This window comes from Aquarana catesbeiana, linkage group LG07, assembly GCF_042186555.1.
Source record: "Aquarana catesbeiana isolate 2022-GZ linkage group LG07, ASM4218655v1, whole genome shotgun sequence".
Classification (NCBI taxonomy): Eukaryota; Metazoa; Chordata; class Amphibia; order Anura; family Ranidae; genus Aquarana; species Aquarana catesbeiana.
This window is the reverse complement of record NC_133330.1, coordinates 54,744,991-54,767,772: the sequence shown is the minus strand read 5'-3', so window position 1 is coordinate 54,767,772 and position 22,782 is coordinate 54,744,991. Positions and strand designations below refer to the sequence as shown.

Here is a 22,782-nt window from a genome sequence, read left to right as displayed (position 1 = left end):
GTAGAGGACACCACAAATCTGGCAAGCAAATCAGGAAGTGGAAAGGAAAGAATTATTAGGCAGGTTCACCGCTCTCAACACACTTTTGGCTGCACCCCTGTCAATGAGGAAAGTGGTAGGTTTTTCGTCTGGGACATCTTGGGGCTCTGCATTCTTTTTTGAAGTGACCCCGTTTCCCACAGTTGTAACAGGTGATCCTTTCCCTGGTATTGGGCAGTGGTGGTGGACTAGTGTAGGTGGGATCTTCGTCATGGGTTACCATGAGGGGCGTTGGTTTTTTACCTTTTTGATTTTCTATACCTCTGGCCACCAACAATAAATCAGACATTTTCATTGAATAGTATTCAGGGCGGGCCACCATCAGGCCTTTTCTGATATCCTCTCTGAGCCCTGAAACAAAAGCAGTTGATAACATGTGTGTGTCTAGCATGATACTTCTTCACAGACTCCCCTTTATCTTGGGTAATATCTTGGATTGTGGTCTTCTGATCCGTCAACTTCTCCTTTGCCCAGTTGTGGAGTTGTGCACAGAACTCCACGCCTGAGGTGTAGGAAGTGGCACTTGTCAGGCAGGCATCATTGAAGGCCATCTGCATGACTGGCCGAAAGACATATCCTGCTTTGATTTGGCATAGGCTGATCAAGTCTCTCCAGGCAGCTGAGTAAGTTTCTTGTATTTGCACTATCCTGTGGTAGAAGGGAATTGGCTGCTTCTCTGGGTCAGGCAGACTTGTCACTAAGGCCGCTGCTTGTGATAGAGTAAAAGCGACATACATCACTGGTGCCCCTTCTGGTAACCGAGACTGTTGTTGGGGCGAGGGCTGACAAGAGGCACTGTTCTTTACGGTTGCCAGCATGTGTTTGAGATCCTCTCGGAACTGAGAGTCTGGAGCCGGATTGGGGGTTAAATCAGTGGGTGGCCTTGCTGCCTGCTGTCGGGCTTCCCACTCAGATGCTTCTTCATCATTAACATATCCGGCCTGGGAATGTGATGCTCCCGTATTGGGGAAGACAGGTGTGTGGTATGAACCATCTTGGTTTAAAACAGCGAGGGCTGGGTACAGGCTGTTTAAGCTTACTGGGTGTACCAAGATGGCCGCCGGCAGGAAGTGCACTGGACTGGGTAGAAAGTGAAGGCATGGGTGCACTAAGATGGCCGCCGGGCTGAGTTGTCACAGTGGGTTGTGCTTGGGTGGTGAGAAAGGAGTGGTTGTTAGACGGAGGGCAGTGCTGTCCCTCCCCTCCTTTGTTTAAAGTTCCAACATATCATCAGCTATACATACATAATACAATCGCCATCTTTCTTAACTTCCTTTATCCAATTTTCTTTATCACACAGGATTTTTCTCCCTGTTTCTTCTGCAACATAACTTTCGTCACTTCTTTCAACTTTGTTAACTATTTCAACATCTTCTTCTCTCCTTCTTTACAATATCACTTTCATTACAATATCACTTTCTGTTTCTCGGCTAACGGCTTGAGAGGGGAATACATACAACCAAGGAGTTAATATTTTTCTCAGCGTTCTTATCAGCAAATTCCTTCGGTGGGGGCTCATACTGCGCTCCAAGTTGCTACTGTTTGTTATAACCCTGTAATGTACGGTTAATCTCAGAACAAGAACAAACACGTCAGGGGTAGTGAGGAGCAACGGCCCGCGACCCAACAGATCCCCCGGGCAGCCCCCCTCCCCCTCTCGTGTATATCAAACAATAAACCACAAATACAATCACGACAGGACATTACACCTGCCACTCTTCGAACTGCAAAATTTCAGCAGGCTAAAATGACCACAAGGGCAGACCACCCTGCAAAATAAACACGTTTATAGACATTTGCCACAAGGGAAACAATCTAATCCCAGAGGCCAAAAGCTCATCTGGAGATGAGACTACCCATTCACACATGTAGCACTTCAGGCTGCAAAGCCAGCAGCTGAAATTCCCCTCAAAGGTTCGTCGAACCTAGAGTAACAAGTCTACAACGTTTGCTACACGGGAAACAATCTCATGCCAGAGGCCAAAAGCTCATCTGGAGATGAGACTACCCATTCACACATGTAGCACCCTTAGACTGCTGAGTTTCGTAGCCCAAAGAATGGCAGACAGTGAACAAAGAATACAGTCAGCAGAAACCCATTGGCAGGTTCGTTAAAACAACCTCAGGCGAGGAAATACCTGCCTCTAAAACAGTCTCAGCATACCGACAGAATCCAGCCGTCAACCGAAAGATAAGAGAGTCGTACAGTGGTAAGAATATCAATCAACTCACCGGTACTGTTAGGGCTGCGCAAACCCCACTCTCATTAATCAGTTAACGCCCGAATGCTTGTCGCGGTATAACTTCGACCGTAGCCTGAGATCCCGGGTTTCGGCACCATCTGTTATGGAAATGATTAAGAGCTCCAATCGAGCTCAAGGTTATCTGCTGCTGTCTCTAATTTGAAAAGTGTTGATATGCATGCATATAAAAGTAAACACACTGAGACACGCTCAGTTTCGTTACTGTTACACTTCTAATTTATTCAAGGCGGTGTTAATGTTTTATACACACAAATACGTCATTGCTATGTCAGTCTAATAGGTACATCTCATTGGTCAAGATAGAAAAGAAGATGGATAATTTTCATAACGAGGTTTGGCTCTCTTTGTTCTTATCTCCAGTTCCGCGTTCTTCTGTGTGTGGGAGGTAGGGGGTACACGCCATTTTGAGAAAATATAGGAACAGAGCAAATCTGTATACTTATATAATGAGTAAGGAGAAAAATATGTATGCACATAAGAAAATAGACATTTTCAGATTACTATTATTATTATCTACATCACATTCCTTCACAGTATGTTATTTTATTTTCATATACCTCCCAGTCATACCTTTTATAATGGGATAACCCTGATTTTCAAATTTTAAAGTGAATCTATGCTTACATGCAAAGTTTTAAGTTGCTGACTTGATTGGGTCAGACTTAGGTTTCTCATAGACTTCAAAAGTACTCGAATGTGTATTCTTTTTTTTACAAACTGCTATGAGTATCAGAAACACTTAAATATGATAAATTGCAAATGAGATACATTTATTTATTTGGGATGCCAAAGCTAACTGCTGAAGGAATTTTTAAAAAACAGGCTGAAGGGAGTATGCCAAAAACAAAATTAGGGAAATAGTAGCACAGAGACCTACTCAACCCTTTATTTTATCCTAATATCTTCCTGTTAATGATGTATTCTCTTCTGTTGCAGACTGCAGAATCCTACAGAATGTCCATATAATGGGAGCAGGAGAGAAGACTGTCAATGCAGGAAAGACTACACAGCATCTGGCTTGTCCACCTTCAGTAAAGCGAGACTGGATCTGACCACTTTACAGATTATAAGTAAGTCGCCCTTTCTACATTATGTTCCCAGTATAATACTGTATGTCCGGCATGTACAACATGCATACTTTAAGAACATATTGTACTAATTTGTGATGTCTTTGTTCAGCCACAGATCTTCAGTTTGCACGTACCATTGATGGACGCCCTGTCCCCTTTGCCACAGCCGGGGACTGTTACAGTGCAGCCAAATGCCCTCAGGTAACAAAAAACATGCTTACTGAATGCACTTACCTCCAGCTGCACAGTATTCAGTTGCATTATCTTTTTAATAGCTTGCTGAGGGTTTAATGTTTGCTTTCTTAACGTACCCATAGATTGTCACCTGATCTGATTGATTATGGACAGATCAGGAGACAATTGCATGTCTATAGGTACAGTGGATCCAGAAAGTATTCACAGCACTTCACTTTTTCCACATTTTGTTATGTTATAGCCTTATTCCAAAATGGATTAAATGTATTATTTTCCTCAAAATTCTACAAACAATACCCCATAATGACAACGTGAAAGACGTTTGTTTAACCACCTTCCGACCGCTTCATGCACATATACTGTGGCAGAAAGGCACGTACAGGTAGATTAACATACCTGTACATTGCCCTTTAAGAAGTGGTGTTCGGGCGCCGCGACCTCCGTGAGTGTGATCGCGGGTCCTGCGGACTCGATGTCTGCGGGGATACCCGCGATTGTCTCTCAGAGAGGAAGAACGGGGAAATGCTGATGTAAAAAGCATTTCCCCGTTCTGCCTAATGACACTGACACTGATCACCGCTCCCTGTAATCGGGAGCGATGATCAGTGTCGTGTCACACACAGCCCCTCCACCCCACAGTTAGAATCACTCCCTAGGACACACTGAATCCCTACAGCGCCACCTAGTGGTTAACGCCTTCACTGCCAGTCACATTTACACAGTAATCAATGCATTTTTAATTGCACTGATCGCTGTGTAAATGTGAATGGTCCAAAAATCGTGCCAAAAGTGTCCGATCTGTCCGCCATAATGTCGCAGTCACGATAAAAATCGTTGATCGCTGCCATTACTAGTAAAAAAAAAAAAAAAAATGTTAATAAAAAAGCCATAAAACTATCCCCTATTTTGTAGACGCTATAACTTTTGCACAAGCCAATCAATAAACACTTATTGCGATTTTTTTACCAAAAATATGTGGAAGAATACGTATCCGCCTAAACTGAGGAAAAAAAAAAATTTATATATTTTTTGGGGATATTTATTATAGCAAAAAGTAAAAAATAATGCATTTTTTCAAAATTCTCGCTTTTTTTTGGTTTATAGTGCAAAAAATAAAAACCGCAGAGGTGATCAAATACCACCAAAAGAAAGCTCTATTTGTGGGAAAAAAGGATGTCAATTTTGTTTGGTAGCCACATCGCACGACCGCGCAGTTGTCAGTTAAAGCGACACAGTGCCGAATCGCAAAAAGTGCTCTGGTCTTTGGCCAGCCAAATGGTCCGGGGCTTAAGTGGTTAAAATCTAGTATTCACAGCCTTTGCCATGACACTCAAAATTGAGCTCAGGTGCATCCTGTTTCTACTGATCATCCTTGAGATGTTTCTACAACTTGATTGGAGTCCACCTGTGGTAAATTCAGTTGATTGGACATGATTTGGAAAGGCACACACCTGTCTATATAAGATCTCAGTTAACAGTGCATGCCAGAGCACAAACCAAGCCATGAAGTCCAAGGAATTGTCTGTAGACCCTCCTAGACAGGGCTGTATCGAGGCAAAGATCTGAGGAAGGGTACAGAAAAATTTCTGCAGCATTGAAGGTTCCAATGAGCACAGTGGCCTCTATCATCCGTAAAAGGAAGAAGTTGGGAACCACCAGGACTCTTCCTAGAGTGGGCCGCCCAACCAAACTGAGCGATCGGGGGAGAAGGGTCTTAGCCAGGGAGGTGACCAAGAACCCAATTTTCACTCTGACAGAGCTCCAGTGTTTTTCTGTGGATAGAGGAGAACCTTCCAGAAGAACAACCATCTCTGCTGCACTCCACCAATCAGGCCTGTATGGTAGAGTGGCCAGACTGAAGCCACTCCTCAGTAAAATGCACATGACAGCCCACCTGGAGTTTGCCAAAAGGCACCTGCTGGACTCTCAGACCATGAGAAACAAAATTCTCTGGTCTGATGAAACAAAGATTGAACTCTTTGGCCTGAATGGCAAGCGTCATGTCTGGCGGAAACCAGCCACCGCTTATCACCTGGTTAATACCATCCCTACAGTGAAGCATGGTGGTGGCAGCATCATGCTGTGGAGATGTTTTTTCAGCGGCAGAAACTGAGAGACTAGTCAGGATCGAGAGAAAGATGAATGCAGCAAAGTACAGAGACATCCTTGATGAAAACCTGCCCCAGAGCGCTCTGGACCCCAAACTGGGGCGAAGGTTCATCTTCCAACAGGACAACGACCTAAGCACACAGCCAAGATAACAAAGCAGTGGCTACAGGACAACTCTGTGAATGTCCTTGAGTGGCCCAGCCAGAGCCCAGACTTGAACCCGATTGAACATCTCTGGAGAGATCTGAAAATGGCTGTGCCCTGACATTCCCCATCCAACCTGATGGAGCTTGAGAGGTCCTGCAAAGAAGAATGGGAGAAACTGCCCAAAAATAGGTGTGCCAAGCTTGTAGCATCATACTCAAAAAGACTTGAGGCTGTAATTGGTGTCAAAGGTTCTTCAACAAGGTATTGAGCAAAGGCTGAGAATACTTATGTACATGGGATTTTTTTCGTTTTTTATTTTCAATAAATTTGCAAAGATTTCAAACAAACTTCTTTCACATTGTCATTTTAGGGTATTATTTGTAGAATTTTGAGGAAAATAATGAATTTAATCCATTTTGGAATAAGGCTGTAACATAACAAAATGTGGAAAAAGTGAACCGCTGTGAATACTCTCCAGATGCATTGTAGCATGTGACCTCTGCAGACACTCGGTTGAACCTAGTTTGGAAAATTCATCCTCCAAACCAATCGCTTATGTTCTTTCAAGATGAGGCTGGCATCAGGGGTGTCTGTTCAGCAAATAAACAAAAATGGTCATTTTGTGCATATCATGGTTTGTCTACAAAAGGATTGCACTGGATCTTCTGAATGCCATCTTACATCTGTAACTACCTTTAAGTAGATGTCTTTTCAGCCAGATATAGTGACATTGATACCAACCAACATTGGTTAAAGACCATTTACTTTGCACTGCTTAGTGACCCTGTTTTAAAAATTGTACCTGCAAATGAAGGACTTACCACTATGTTGAAGAGAAATGTTCCTCTGAAGTCTGCTGAGAAACTAACATTTTGGGATCTCTGTCTTGAAATGTTTATCGTCTATTCATCTATGCTCCCCCTCTCTGCTTAATGGTTCCCGCCAACCTTCATATCACTATTGATAACTGATAGGAAGGAACCACTGAGTGCAATGGAGAACTACAGTCAGGTCCATAAATATTGGGACATCGACACAATTCTAATCTTTTTAGCTCTATACACCACCACAATGGATTTGAAATGAAACGAATAAGATGTGCTATAACTATAGACTTTCAGCTTTGAGGGTATTTACATCCAAATCAGGTCAACGGTGTAGGAATTGCAACAGTTTGTATATGTGCCTCCCACTTTTTAAGGGACCAAAAGTAATGGGACAATTGGCTGCTCAGCTGTTCCATGGCCAGGTGTGTGTTATTCCCCCAAAATTTCCCATTTACAAGGAGCAGATAAAAGGTCCAGCGTTAATTTCAAGTGTGCTATTTGTATTTGGAATCTGTTGCTGTCAACTCTCAATATGAGATCCAAAGAGCTGTCACTATCAGTGAAGCAAGGCATCATTATGCTGAAAAAACAAAACATCATCATCATCATCATTAGCAAAAACATTAGGTGTGGCCAAATCAACTGTTTGGAACATCCTTAAAAAGAAAGAATGCACCGGCGAGCTCAGCAACACCAAAAGACTTGGAAGACCACAGAAAACAACTGTGGTGGATGACCGAAGAATTCTTTCCCTGGTGAAGAAAACACCCTTCACAACAGTTGGCCAGATCAAGAACACTCTCCAGGAGGTAGGTGTATGTCTGTCAAAGTCAACAATCAAGAGAAGACTTCACCAGAGTGAATACAGAGGGTTCACCACAAGATGTAAACCATTGGTGAGCCTCAAAAACAGGAAGGCCAGATTAGAGTTTGCCAAACAACATCTAAAAAAAGCCTTCACAGTTCTGGAACAACATCCTATGGACAAATGAGACCAAGATCAACTTGTACCAGAGTGATGGGAAGAGAAGAGTATGGAGAAGGAAAGGAACTGCTCATGATCCAAAGCATATCACCTCATCAGTGAAGCATGGTGGTGGTAGTATCATGGCGTGGGCATGTATGGCTGCCAATGGAACTGGTTCTCTTGTATTTATTGATGATGTGACTGACAAAAGCAGCAGGATGAATTCTGAAGTGTTTCGGGCAATATTATCTGCTCATATTCAGCAAAATGCTTCAGAACTCATTGGACGGCACTTCACAGTGCAGATAGACAATGACCCGAAGCATACTGCGAAGGCAACCAAAGAGTTTTTTAAGGGAAAGAAGTGGAATGTTATGCAATGGCCAAGTCAATCACCTGACCTGAATCCGATTGAGCATGCATTTCACTCACACGCATTTCAAGACAAAACTGAAGGGAAAATGCCCCAAGAACAAGCAGGAACTGAAGACAGTTGCAGTAGAGGCCTGGTAGAGCATCACCAGGGGGTAAAACCCAGCGTCTGGTGATGTCTATGCGTTCCAGACTTTAGGCTGTAATTAACCAAGTATTAAAAAGTGAAAGTTTGATGGATGATTGTTAATCTGTCCCATTACTTTTGGTCCCATAAAAAGAGGGAGGCACATATACAAACTGTTGTAATTCCTGCACCGTTCACCTGATTTGGATGTAAATACCCTCAAATTAAAGCTGAAAGTCTGCAGTTGATGAACATCTTGTTTGTTTCATTTTAAATCCATTGTGGTGGTGTATAGAGCCAAAAAGATTAGAATTGTGTCGATGTCCCAATATTTATGGACCTGACTGTAGGAGCTTGACTATCCCGGAATTGTTGATTTCGCAAAAGACTTTTTCTCAACAGAGCGGTATTCACATGCTTAGGCTTGAAAGAAAAGAGTATTTATGCTCTTATTTTGCATGTACAGCTTTTGGGCCAGTTTATTTTTTTAATCAAGGTCAGTTTAATGAAGGTCTGACACTTCAACTATCTGAGCCATAAATCAGTCTGAGGCAAGCTATGAAATTTTCAAATATACTTTATTCTCCTAAAAAAATGACTATTCCTCTTGTATGACATTTCTCTTACCTTCAGCCAGTGTCATGAATAAATGAATGATGTCAGAGGGGGGAAACCAGAGACTGAGTAGAAGCTCTAAGTATTTAAGCAAGGAGGGCATGTCTTGTCAGTGAGCGATGGGGAGTTTAGAAGGAAGACAGTTGAGGAAAAAACTATAATAGACCTAATATACACTATATTACCAAAAGTATTGGGATTACATGAACTTTATTGGCATCCCAGTCTTAATCCGTAGGGTTCAATATTGAGTTGGCCCAACCTTTGCAGCTATAACCGCTTCAACTCTTCTGGGAATGCTGAAAGACATGGATGAGCGAGTTTGGGTTGGAGGAACTTGACTGGCCTGCACAGAGCCCTGACCTCAACCCGATAGAACACCTTTAGGATGAATTAGAGAGGAGACTGCGAGCCAGGCCTTCTCGTCCAACATCAGTGCCTGACCTCACAAATGTGCTTCTGGAAAAACCATTAAACATTCCCATAGACACACTCTGACCTTGTGTACAGCCTTCCCAGAAGAGTTAAAGCTGGTATGCTGTAGCTGAAAAGGGTGGGCCAACTCAATATTGAACCCTACGGACTAAGACTGGGATGCCATTAAACTTCCTGTGTGAAAAGACAGGTGTCCCAATACTTTTGGTAATATAGTGTATTCCAGACCCCCATTTGAAAATCAGGCCAACCGTAATTATGGAAAAACAAAGCTTTTAAAGTTACAATTGCTGGCAAACTGTATTAGAAAACATTGTGACTTCTATCAAACTGATGATTTAAAAGAAAAAAGACTAATTATTGTAATTTCCATTACCAGTCTGCATTTTGCCATTTGATTAAGACATTATATTTGAATTTGAGGAAAGTGATTTTTGCACACACACCTGACTTCCTTTTTGCAAACACTCAAGGCTTTGGTAGAAATTTTTATTAGTTAGTTCGCTGATGGGAGCTCACACATAGCCAGAGTATGTCATTGGGACGGGATCCTAAATGTATATGTGCGTTTTTTTTATATTAGAATAACACTATTTTTATGTATTGCTTTCCCTTAGGGTCGCTTTAGCATCAACCTTCAAGGAACAGGACTCTCTGTATCTGAAACCACTAAATGGATGTCACAAGGAAATTATGCAGTGACTGAAATAACTAAATCTCCAGTAAGGATCTTCGCATTTGTTTTCACTCATTTCTTTTTTATTTTATATGAATTTTGGTTTAACCTCCCTGGCGGTATGATTATTTCGGATTTTAGGTGCTGAAAGCGGTACCATTATTTTGCATGGAAATTTGGCGTTTTATATTGTAGGTCTGTAAATCTTAACAATAACACACTTAAATCTGTCCAAACCAGAGTCTAGTAGATATCCCGGGTATGATAAAGTTTGAAACACAAAAACATAAATTATAATATAATAAATAAAAATAAATAATTAAAAAAAAAAAAAAAATAGTAATAAAATACATTTCCCCACAATTCACTATCGCTCAATTCTGCAAGTGTTCTAATTTACTATCGCTGTTTTCTAGCTGGTCTAAAGCCACTTTTGACGTAAAGGGACACTTTTTGGTTGCTATGGACAATCTCCAGTTTCCAGGCAGAAAGAACAGTGTATATCATGTAAAATTGCATGCAGGGCATGGGACAAAGCACTGGGGACAAAAGGGATGTGAAATCATTTCATACAGCACTGTAATCTGTAAGATTACAGTACTGTATGTGTTATGCTTTTGACATTTTTTTGAATTTGCCGCCAGGCTCCGCCCCCGTGCGTCGCGCCGCTCGCAGGGAACGGAGCCTGGCACGGAGAGGCTTCGGAGGAGGACAGAGCCCTCGGACACTGCGGGTGACATCGCAGGATCCCGGGGACAAGGTAAGTAACGCCGCCCCAGGATCCTGCAATGCGATCCCGAGTGTGGCTCGGGGTTACCGCTAATGGTACTGAATTTTAACCCCGAGCCACACTCGGGAAAACCGCCAGGGAGGCTACACCCACTGGCACTCTTCTGATGCCAAAATACAATATTTACCACAGATTTTTTTGTTTTGTCAAAGCGTAATTGAACAAGCTGAATTGGCTACCATGCAGAGCTGCACCACATTTTGCGCTCTTCAGCTTTAGTAAATCAACCCCAATGTGTAGAGTAAAGGCAATATACACTGTACAGTAAAGCTGGGTACACATTGTTAAATAATCGGCCGGTTCAGCAAGCCTTTATTCTGGTGGGGGGAGTCCCCGTGTCAGAATTCAATTGCACAGTCAGGGAGATCGCCACACCAACATTGCTTGTGTTGGTACAGCAATCTGTGCTTTTCTTGTTTGTTTAACTCGCTGAGTTGAACGAGCATAAAAACTTGTAGTGTGTCCTGGACTTTAGGAGATGAGTCTCAGCTGAGCTCACAGGGCATCATCAACATTGACATAAACTGTAAGACTTCTCCATTGTCTATCTTTCTTCAATTATTCCCTCCCCCCCATTCTTGCTAAGCCACATGAATGAAGGAGTCTTCCCTGGCTACTGTATTGTGACAGCTAGAACAGTGGTTGCATCTGATTGGCCCGTATCCTTCAATTCTCATATCGAAAGTCAAGTAATTGCCAGACCATTGTTACTAATTTTTACTGACAGTCTACTGACTGGAATGGTACCAGCTGATTGGAGAAAAGCCAATGTAGCACCAATATTTAAAAAGGGCCCAAAATACATCCCTGGGAATTACAGACCATTTAGCCTAACATCAATAGTATGTAAACTCTTGGAGGGGATGATAAGGGACTATATACAAGATTTTAGTAATGAGAACGGTATCTTTAGCAGTAATCAGCATGGATTCATGAAGAATCGTTCTTGAGGAGGTGAGTTGTCATCTAGATAAAGGAAGGCCCGTAGACGTGGTGTATATGGATTTTGCAAAAGCATTTGACACAGTTCCCCATAAACGTTTACTGTACAAAATAAGGTCCATTGGCATGGACCATAAGGTGAGTACATGGATTGAAAACTGGCTACAAGGGCGAGTTCAGAGGGTGGTGATAAATGGGGAGTACTCAGAATGGTCAGAGGTGGGTGGTGGGGTCCCCCAAGGTTCTGTGCTGGGACCAATCCTATTTAATATGTTCATAAACAACCTGGAGGATGGGATAAACAGTTCAATCTCTGTATTTGCAGACGATACTAAGCTAAGCAGGGTAATAACTTCTCCGCAGGATGTGGAAAGCTTGTAAAAAGAACAAATTAATGGGATGGGCAACTACATGGCAATTGAGGTTCAAAGTAGAAAAATGTAAAATAATGCATTTGGGTGGCAAAAATATGAATGCAATTTATACACTGGGGGGGAGAACCTCTGGGGAATCTAGGATGGAAAAGGACCTGGTGGTCCTAGTAGATGATAGGCTCAGCAATGTCATGCAATGCCAAGTTGCTGCTAACAAAGCAAACAGAATATTGGCATGCATTAAAAAGGGGATTCATTCCAGAGATAAAACGATAATTCTCCCGCTCTACAAGACTCTGGTCCGGCCGCACCTAGAGTATGCTGTCCAGTTCTGGGCACCAAAAGTCCTCAGGAAGGATGTACTGGAAATGGAGCGAGTACAAAGAAGGGCAACAAAGCTAATAAAGGGTCTGGAGGATATTAGTTATGAGGAAAGTTTGCGAGCACTGAACTTGTTCTCTCTGGAGAAGAGACACTTGAGAAGGGGATATGATTTCAATATACAAATACCATACTGGTGACCCCACAATAGGGATAAAACTCTTTCTCAATAGGGATTTTAACAAGATTCGTGGCCACTCATTAAAATTAGAAGAAAAGAGGTTTAACCTTAAACAACGCAGAGAGTTCTTTACTGTAAGAGCGGCAAGGATGTGGAATTCCCTTCCACAGGCGGTGGTCTCAGCGGGAGCATCGATAGTTTCAAGAAACTATTAGATAAGCATCTGAAAGACCGCAACATACAGGGATATACAATGTAATACTGACAAATAAACACACACATAGGTTGGACTTGTGCCTTTTTTCAACCTCACCTACTATGTAACTATGAAAAATGTCAGGCAGGAGGATGTTAAAAGGGCAAAGCACAATTTTGGCCATTTCAGTAGGAACCGGGTGATATTTGCTCTGTGTATGGCCTTAAGTTAGATGTTGTCAAACAAGTTTCACAGATCTGTTTGTATGTCACACTATGAAGCACTGAACTCATTACAACCATGTCAAATGTAACACATTCTTCCAATTTTGTTTTTGTAGGATGGAACCAAGGTGACGGGAAAATGTGGTGGCTACTGTGGCAAGTGTATTCCGTCCTCTGCAACTGGCCTCCGTGTTCAACTATTATAGTACTGGTAAGAGGACCCTAAATGGATTCCTAACTCTGAGAGGTTTTATAAATCAGCCTTTTTCAATCTTCTAACCCCAGAGGAACCCTTAAAATGATTTTCAGGTCTCAGGTTATTGGGTGTCAGTTGGAAATCTGCCCCTTACATTGGTGGTCATTGGGAAAAATGCCCCCATAGAATGCTTTTACAGACAGCGAAAAAGATCACAGGTATCATGCCACTGATTCTACCAATGGCCTTGGCCCTCAAACTATGTAGGCACCAACAGATGGGAAGTCAATTTGCCACGGCTCAAAGAATCCCTAGCAGCCTCCCAAAGAACCCTAGGGATCCCCAGTTGAAAATGGCTGTCCCAAAGTCACACAATACTGATCACATTATGCATGAAATGTGCCTGCATTGCCAAGAGTGATAAACCAGATTCATTCTCTTGTTATCTAAAGATCTCTGACTGGTGCATATCAACAACACAGTTACCTCTTGATTTTATTTGCTTGGGGTGGTGATAATTCCAATGTAGTCTGGCTCCAGCTTTAGACAGCCACAGTATTTCTATTTGGTGAGCCTAATATATGAGACACGCACTGAAAATGTACATACTGCAAAGCAGGAAACTGAATATTGAATCCTCCTAATGTGTTATTTTTTGGGTAAAACCCCTGTCGATACAGTTTTGCTGTCTCTTTGGAGAGATTCCTCTATAGTTACTGTTCCAGAGACGCAACAGAATAGAAGAAATCGTAAATCTCTATGTGTGGTGTCTTGCAGTGACATTCATTTCGAATAGCATCTCATGCACTGTACAATAGAGCACAATGCACTGCACAACAAATTATATACCATTCGTATTGGTTTGCTGCATTCGAAAGTTGGTAGGCCATAATGAAATGCCTGCTTTTTTTTATGCAATGAATGTTAATGTGTTCCAGAGTGGAGAGGGGTTGGAACCCTGTTGGGCTCTTACTGTTATCTGGGGCTTCTTTAGAAAGACTTCCCCTTACTTCCTGTCATGTAAGGGAAGACTAAAGCCCCTGTTAGATTTTTTTTTTTTTTTTTATAGCTTTGTCCCTTCCCTTACTTACCGACTGGTGAAACCGTTGTCCGCAGGGCAGGATATGAAGGAAAATCTCTCTCTCTCACCAGGAAGCAGTAAAAACCCAACAAGGATTGATTTTTAACTATTCTCTGTACATTGGCATCTTTTTCTCAATAAAACCATTTTGGTTAAAAAAAATAAAAAATAATAATACAAGAGTTCTAATTCTTTCTCTAAAATTAAAAAATGTTTTTGGCTTGACATACATTTTGCAAATCAAAATATAAAAAAAAAACCAAAAAAAACTGTGGTGATCTGCAATAGTGCAGCTTCCAAACAGATTTTAGAGTGATGAAGTCCGATCACTTCTGGCCATAGATAGATCGATTCTTGGCCAGTAAAGCAGGGACCAGCTGAGATTCCATCCATTTATGGCCAGGCTGGTTGTACCAAAATCAATCCATTGATCGCCATGGGTACAACCAGCCTGTTGAATTTTTTACATGCAATGACTGCCGCCTATAGTCGTTAGCAGTAATCCTTGTGTTCTGCTGACTAGGGAGCCTCCCCGCCAGCAGGACTCAACTGACAGTGTTGATGGGGGAATAAAGCGTATTTTCTTTAAATCAAATTATTTATTTATGGTTTGCTTGACTACATCACTGAAAGTTAATTTCCTTTTTCTTTTGTTGTAGGTGCTTTAAAAAAAAGAAGTTCAGATGGATTAAGACATGTGTTGCAATACCTCTTCGTTCAGTGTTTGTATATGTGTAAATAGCTTGGATACCAAGTGGTGTATAGTGTAATATTTATGTCTGACTTTATTTATTTTAATATTTGTGGGCGTAAGTAAAAAAAATGTGTCTTTCAAGCCCTCCTCTGCAAGATGCGCATCCAGCCGAACATGAGCGGAGCCATCACCAGTGAAGTGGTTTTGGCTGCTTTTTTTATGTGTCTCTGTTCCACTTTGCAGTCTGTCCACTGCATTGTACATGCTCTACATCATATGTAGCATACTGACATGCCTGATGTTCTGTTATAACAGTTTTGTATGGTTTATCATCCGTCCGTGATCTAGCAGTTCTTCCTGGCTTATCAGCCTCTGGTGCTTTGCAAGATTTAAGAGGGTATTATTTGGCATTTTTCTGCAGAATGTTCATTTCTAAAAGAAAAAAATTCATAAGCCGAGAACAGGCCAGGTCCCATTTGTCAGGCCACCAAAGAGCTAAAGAATTTACAACTGGCACCAAACTTTTTTTTTTAGCTTTTTCTCTTGTCAGTGGCAGCTCATGTTGTCCGATTCTATTGGCTCCAAGTTGAGCCATCTAACCTGCATAATTAATCGTTAACTTGTGCCAGGCCACTATCTGCATGGAATTTGCATGTTCTCGCTGTGCTTCCATGGATTTCCTCCAGAAACATGCTAGCAGGTTAATTGGTTTCGGTCTAAATTGACCCTTGTATGTGTGTGTGCGGGTCTAAAAATCCAACTGCAGCTTTCTAGGCAGTAGAAATGCATTATTACCCTGGTAATAATGGAATGGCTAATGCAGCTCTGGTACTCTGTTCAAAATATGGAGCCACACAAAAAAAAGTAAGGTTTGAAGTGCACCCAACACAGTCATGATAGTGGATGGGATGGGAATTGTGCTAATGGGCTTTCTTTATTGCTCCTAGTGGGCATCAAGGACACTTTGTAGACTACATGTTTATCATAATTCTGCATGGTAGCAACATTTAAACAGCGCTAAACATGCATTCAGGCAGAAAGGTGTAAAAAGCTTTATTAGAATAAGCCTATAAATTCTGTATATTCAAGTGTTCTGCTGATGGTATATACAGTACATACTGTCCAATGAGGTCCATTGTTGCTGGTGTGTCTATACCCTAGGGCAGTGGCTATGGGCAAGTCATGCAAACACAGATCTGAAGTCTTGGTCATCTTGATTATGGGTGTGCACACAAGCCCAATGTGTTTTCAGCCTTACTGCCTCATGAAACAGCCTTGCAAAGCTGTACCTTTAGTGTTATATTCCATTCTAGCAATAAGTGCCTCTTTCTACTGTCACAGCTAAGCTTGTTAGTATAGAGGCAGACACAGGAGGGTAATGCACATTCTGCATATCAACCATGATCCAAATTATCCAGGAGCCCAAACAGAAGGGGCTGTGAGATAAGTTAAGCAGTCCATTAAGGCAGTCCCCCCAGAGTGCTTCTTTAGATAACATACTCAACTTGCTCATGATATGAATGCCCCAGCATTTCCCACAAAACACTGAGAATGTGTCACCTTAGGGATTCTGTCATTGGCAACAGTTCGCTATTAACATAATAGCGAAGACAACTCACTCTCTTTATTTGTGTTGCTCATTCCAAGTCAATGAAGTGTCAATGCTTGGGACTAAGATTCTAGAGTTTCAGCCAGAGATAGAGAAACTTCCATTAAGGAATGCAGCATTTGAGTGATCCAGAGAGAGGTATTTCCGGCAGCATAACTCCAAGTGTGTCATGGCCCGAAATCCCTAAACCCAAATTTTCATAAATGTAACACAATTGAAGCAGAAGTGAACTCTGCCCTACACTTGCAAATAAACTAGAAACCCATTCAAAAAGTTCTCCAGATGTTCTACCAGTGGTGAATATAGCAACCTACATCTGTGCAATAATGTTGGCTTCACTATCTTTACTGCTGGTGAAGGTGGCACCATCTTGGATATGTCCCAGCAATTTACTTTCTCCATCTCATCTTCCATTTGTTGCTGTTGTCAGTGATGGGTGGAAGGAGGAATGGAGGTAGTTGATGCCAACATATGGCTATGATGGTGGAGTGAACGTAGTGCAGCCAATGGTATTGTACAATAAGCAGAAATACACATTACTGTATTCACCATTTCTACATCTGGAGAACTTTTGGAATGGGTTTTTATTAGCTTATTTGGCCGTTGATGACAGAGTTTACTTCCACTTTAACATCAAGTCCTTAAAAATAGGATTTCCTGAACTCCTCCTGCCTTTTAAGGGTCAAGCACTGAAAAAAAAGGTACTTTACAAAAATGAAGTGCAGAACATCAGAACATTTTTCATGAACATGCCAAGCATACCCTTTTAGATTACATCTTTTGTCTGCGCAAATGTAAAATAACATTGTGAATTCTGTTTTTGTATTTAATGTAATATTTTATACTGAAAAAAGGGAATCATTTGCACTACAAGGTCAAAGTGAACAACAATGGTGCCTTTTATAAAAAAAAAGAAAAAAAACGAGAAATATCTTTATAAATATTTATTGAATTATTAGCTCAGAGTTAAATATTATTTTTGATTTTTTTTTTTTAAGTTACACTAAGAAATATACTATAGAAAAAAAAAAATACTGACTTGAGATAGAGCCTTGTTTTTATACAGTACATGAATTATTTGTTAATGTTAAATTGTTACGTTCACTAAAATGAGCCTGCCAATAAAGACTTGTATGCGGTTTGTATAGAGGCCATCGTATGGACCAGTCACAGGGTAAAGAAAAGCCATTTTATGACACATAGGAGGAGATTTACTAAAACTGGAACACTCAGAATTTGGTGCAGCTCTGCATGGAAACCAATCAGCTTGAGGGTTTTATTGTCAAGGATTAATTGAACAAGCTGAAGTTAGAAGTTGATTGGCTACTATGCACAGCTGCACCAAATTCTGAGTGTTCCAGTTTTAGTAAACTCCCCCCCCCCTTATTCTCTCCACAGATAGTGTTTAATCCCTGTGGATTTTATACCAAGTATGCCGGAGTCACACCCGATGTGTAAAGAAATAACATTCAAAACACCTTTGCTAATAATAAATTACCAAAAAAAAGCCAGCTAGCTGTCCAAATAACTAAACATAACCACATAATACCCCTTATTTTAGTTCGTAAAGCCTAACTCCACGAGTTAAAATTTCTTCCACATTTTTATGTCTGTCTGTGACCGATTAGCGAGATTCACTTCCTGTCCCTGTGACACCAGGAGAAGAAATGGTGGGAGGAGGGGGCATTTGTCACCAGGACAACATTCTGGTTGGAAATATAGTATGGTCAGTCAACCCAAAAGTGATATTTTAGTTGTAGTTGGAGACTGATGGCCCCCTCTTGGCTTCTTAAACCTTCCAGGGCCTATTCACACTAACACATTTCCATATCATGCGTTAATGCACTGCAGTAGTGTGAATGGGCTCTTAGAGCTTCCCTCCAACATGGTTTATGTCATTTTTGTCAGACAAGTCTCAACCCTAAGCGAGATCCTCCCTGGATTCCTGCATATAAAATCCCAAAACCACCAAATTGGCAGAATAATTTATTATAAAATCTACCACGACTAGCTGAGTGACTGGGGAAGCAACATTATCTCTCCTATTGGTTTAGAAATTGGGAAAGCAAATTCCAAATATTGCACAGTATGCTGTCCAGTGAAAACCTGAAAAAATTGTCCATATAACAGTGTTAGCCTGGCTGTACACGCTCAGATGTGTTGCTTAGAAATCAATCCATCCCCCCATCCACTTTAAGCAGCAAGGATGGGGGACTCTTCGCTTCAAATTATTTTATTTAGATAGCCACAGCACCCACAACTGTCTGAATACCAAAACATTGGGGTTGATTTACTAAAACTGGAGAGTGCAAAATCTGGTGGAGTTTCTAACTTTAGTTTGTTCAAATAACCACTTAAGCCCCAGACCATTTGGCTGCCCAAAGACCAGAGCACTTTTTGCGATTCGGCACTGCATCGCTTTAACTGACAATTGCGCGGTCGTGCGACGTGGCTCCCAAACAAAATTGACGTCCTTTTTTCCCCACAAATAGAGCTTTCTTTTGGTGGTATTTGATCACAAATAGCTACAATTTTTAAAGAAACGCATTATTTTTTACTTTTTGCTATAATAAATATCCCCAAAAAATATATAATAAGAATGTTTTTTTCCTCAGTTTAGGCCGATACGTATTCTTCTACATATTTTTGGTAAAACAAAAATAAGCGTTTATTGATTGGTTTACTCAAAAGTTATAGCGTCTACAAAATAGGGGATAGTTTTATGGCATTTTTATTAATATTTTTTTTTTTACTAGTAATGGCGGCGATCAGCGATTTTTATTGTGACTGCGACATTATGGTGGACAGATTGGACACTTTTGGTGCTATTTTGGGACCATTCACATTCAGCGATCAGTGCAATTAAAAATGCATTGATTACTGTGTAAATGTGACTGGCAGTGAAGGGGTTAACCACTAGGGGGCTGTGAAGGGGTTAAGTGTGTCCTAGGGAGTGATTCTAACTGTGAAGGGGCGTGGCTATGTGTGACACATCACTGATCACCACTCCCGATTACAGAGAGCTGTGATCAGTGTCCTGTCACTAGGCAGAACGGGGAAATGCTTGTTTACATCAGCATTTCCCCCGTTCTTCCTCTCTGTGAGACGATCGCGGGTATCCCCACGGACATTGGGTCCGCCGGACCCGCGATCACGCTCACGGTGGTCGCGGCGGGCACGCCCCCGCAAACCGCTTCTTAGAGGGCAACTTACAGGTACGTTAATCTGCCTGTACGCGCCCTTCTGCCGATGTATATCGGTGTGAGCCGGTCGGCAAGCGGTTAAGCTTTGACAAAACAAAAACTGAAAGCTGATTGGTTTCTATGCACAGCTGCCCCAGATATTGCACTCCAGTTTTAGTAAATAAACCCCAATGACTGCATCTGATAGCACTGTGTGGCTGACAATTTCCCACCAGACTCCTTTAATTGTGAAATCAACTTTTGCTGAGCCAGGTGGTGCTGACAGGAGCACTCACAGATTGAATTTTAAATGTCGATTTAACCACGTACTGCCAGCTTTAGTCTTCAGTGCCTCCTTTTATTGCTTGTTAGATAAAATGAATATATTAAGTGATGATAACACAAAGTTTGGTTTAGCTGCCACCCTCAGCCCTATCTTTAGGTTTTTCTACTTCAGGGTTGTTATAAAATAATAGGAGCAGATTTGATGATGTTTTCCATAGATTATAATATAGTTCATCACCAGTCACAAAAAGAGACAGAAAAAAAGATAAAATAATAGTCTTGGTACATATTTAGTTAAAGTGGTTGTAAACCTCAGACATGAAATATGAACAAAGCATATCCCTCTATAATGTGTACTTGTCTCCACTAAGAACACTAAGGGGTTGATTTACTTAAACTGGAGAGTGCAAAATCTGGTGCAGCTCTGCATTGTAGCCAATAGGCTTCTAACTTCAGTTTGTTCAATTAAGCTTTGACAATAAAACGTGGAAGCTGATTGGTTTCTCTGTAAAGCTGCACAATATTTTGCACTCTCATTACTAAATCAACCCCTAAGTGTAATTTCTCTCTGCTGCTTCGTTCCTCCGCTATCAGCATGAATCACTAGTGACCAAGTTTTCCTGGCACCAAGAGAAAAATGGTGACGGGGAGGGAGCTCCAGCTGATTGACAGCCTCAGTTCTGTTCCTGTGTGAAGGAGCTCGCCTCACTGAGCTTTCCAGTGTGTGATTTCTGCTCTCCACCCCCTTTCTTTCTGAACTCTCAGACAAGCATTAAATATTCAGCACTTTGAACAGAGTTAGAAGAGAGAAGACTGCATTCTATTGTGAAGAAAAGAAGAGAGAAGACTGCAGAAAAACAGGCACAACTTATGTAGGAGGATTTGTTTAATCTCAGAGTATTACCTGAGACCAGTCACTTTACTATGTATATGTAAGGGTTTAACTTCTTTATTAGGATCGAGTCATTATAAGAGCACTTTATGATCCATTATAGTGGGAGAAACCATAAAATGGGATCCCTCTGCAGCTAGCTATTTTATGGTGCCTTATTCTCTGTACGCACAGTATACAGTCCTTATGGATTATACACTTCGTATGCCAGATTCACACCGAAAGTTTAAAGAAATAGCATTCAAACACCCTTTCAAATAGTACCAAAAGAATGCCTGCGGCTTAAATAGGTAACTATAATTCACTTTTAACTGGACTTGTTCCATAACATTCAGGATTCAACATTCACCACCAAGTTTCTTAGGTCTACGTTACGTTAAAGTTCATCACAATGAACAAAACCACAAGTTGAGTAATGGAACGTTTTCAATACTGCAGAACAAGTCCAGCTTGTGAGTCTTGCTAACTACTTCTACCCACACTAAGACCAGGTGTTGACCGATAGTGACATCTGACTATAGTAAATTATAACATAATGTCACATACTGTATACCTAAATGGCTGCCCTCAGAAAATAATGATACATTAAACTATTTTTTTTAAATTTCTAATATTAGATGGTTTAAAAAAATAAAATAAAAAATTGTTGATGAACTGCCAGTAGCCCTCTATCCAAAACCTATGCATGTCATCTTAGGTGGAGAATTTTGGCAGTAGGTTGTAAACATCTATCATAAGAAGTTCCTCCAGCCATCTCCACCTCTTGCTGCTCCCTCTGGAGGAACAAAATGTTTTTGTTTCAAGTGTTTATCCATCCCAGTTCATTGAAGTAAAGATGTTCTCTTCTATCAGATCCTTACAAAGGGAGCTTGGTTATTAACACATGCTCCATTAGGTCTTGTGAATTATAATGAGTTATTAACATCTGAAGTCTAGATTTTTGTATGCAACTTTATTTTTTGTCAATGTTTTATATGAATGGCTAACAAAAATGTTTATATGACCAGCATTTGATCATTTTTTTTTTTGTACTTCTAATTATTTGTATTTTGATTTATATTGGTCTATTCATGCACTGTATCTATACACGTAAGGGTTGGTATAAATTATATTAATTTTCAAAGATGCTACATGTCTGAAATGTGCTTATTATAAGCATTCTCTTTTGTATATACCTCTTCTTAAATCTCTGGTGCTAATTATACACATTTTTTTCCCCTATTCTTTAAAATTTTATCTGTATTTCTTCCTGAGGAAAAACACCAGATTTGTGTTCACGCAGATTGTACCCATTGTTCTTATTGTCATAGGTATTTATAATATGCACTGATAACAGCTTTACTGGTGTTCACCTATTAACAAATAAATTATTTTTAAAGTTTTACAGTATAATGATCTTTTTGTGCGATTTTTACACAGAATACTGTTTTTGGTCTATGGAGGATGGTGGAGCATATGCCTATTTGACATAGACAATTTATTCATATGCCTATTAAGCTGGATACAATTTTCTTGTACAACCAGGGGCGTTGCCAGGTGGGAAAACCACCAGGGGCTCCAGCCCGAAGTCCAAGCCCGGCGGGGGCGGTGGGGTTGAAGAATCTGACCTACCTGACGATTACACTGACCTACCTGCCTCCTACACTGACCCCCCCCCGACACATTGACCCCCCTGACACCTACACTGACACATACACATTGACACATGCATTGACCCCCCCCCTTTGTGACAGGTGGCCTCTTGACACTCCTGCAGCTCAGCCTTACCTGTGTAGTGTAGCCCATCTCATCTATGACCACTTCCCAACAGCAGGCTGCACGCACCAGGGAGCGAGAGCCAGGATAGGAGAGCCGCTCCGCTGCCCGTCCATTTACACAGAGCGAGCGGGGATCTCCCAGTGTCCAGCACGGCCGCAGTGTTATTCCCGCCTCCTCCTGGACCCAGCAGCGTCTATGAAGGTGTCACACGTCC

At 41.2% G+C, this 22,782-nt stretch overlaps 1 protein-coding gene across 1 annotated transcript in view; it reads left to right on the top strand.

Moving 5' to 3' along the window:
- Positions 1 to 22,202, top strand: part of ADAMTS9 (ADAM metallopeptidase with thrombospondin type 1 motif 9) — a 366,908-nt gene extending 344,706 nt beyond the window's left edge. The window contains exons 36-40 of the mRNA XM_073592184.1: positions 3,240 to 3,373; positions 3,483 to 3,574; positions 9,785 to 9,889; positions 12,988 to 13,082; positions 14,808 to 22,202. Coding sequence (XP_073448285.1) covers positions 3,240 to 3,373; positions 3,483 to 3,574; positions 9,785 to 9,889; positions 12,988 to 13,077 — 421 coding nt within the window. The 3' untranslated portion in view covers positions 13,078 to 13,082; positions 14,808 to 22,202. The remainder of the gene's footprint in view (positions 1 to 3,239; positions 3,374 to 3,482; positions 3,575 to 9,784; positions 9,890 to 12,987; positions 13,083 to 14,807) is intronic.
- The last annotated feature ends 580 nt before the right edge of the window (positions 22,203 to 22,782 follow it).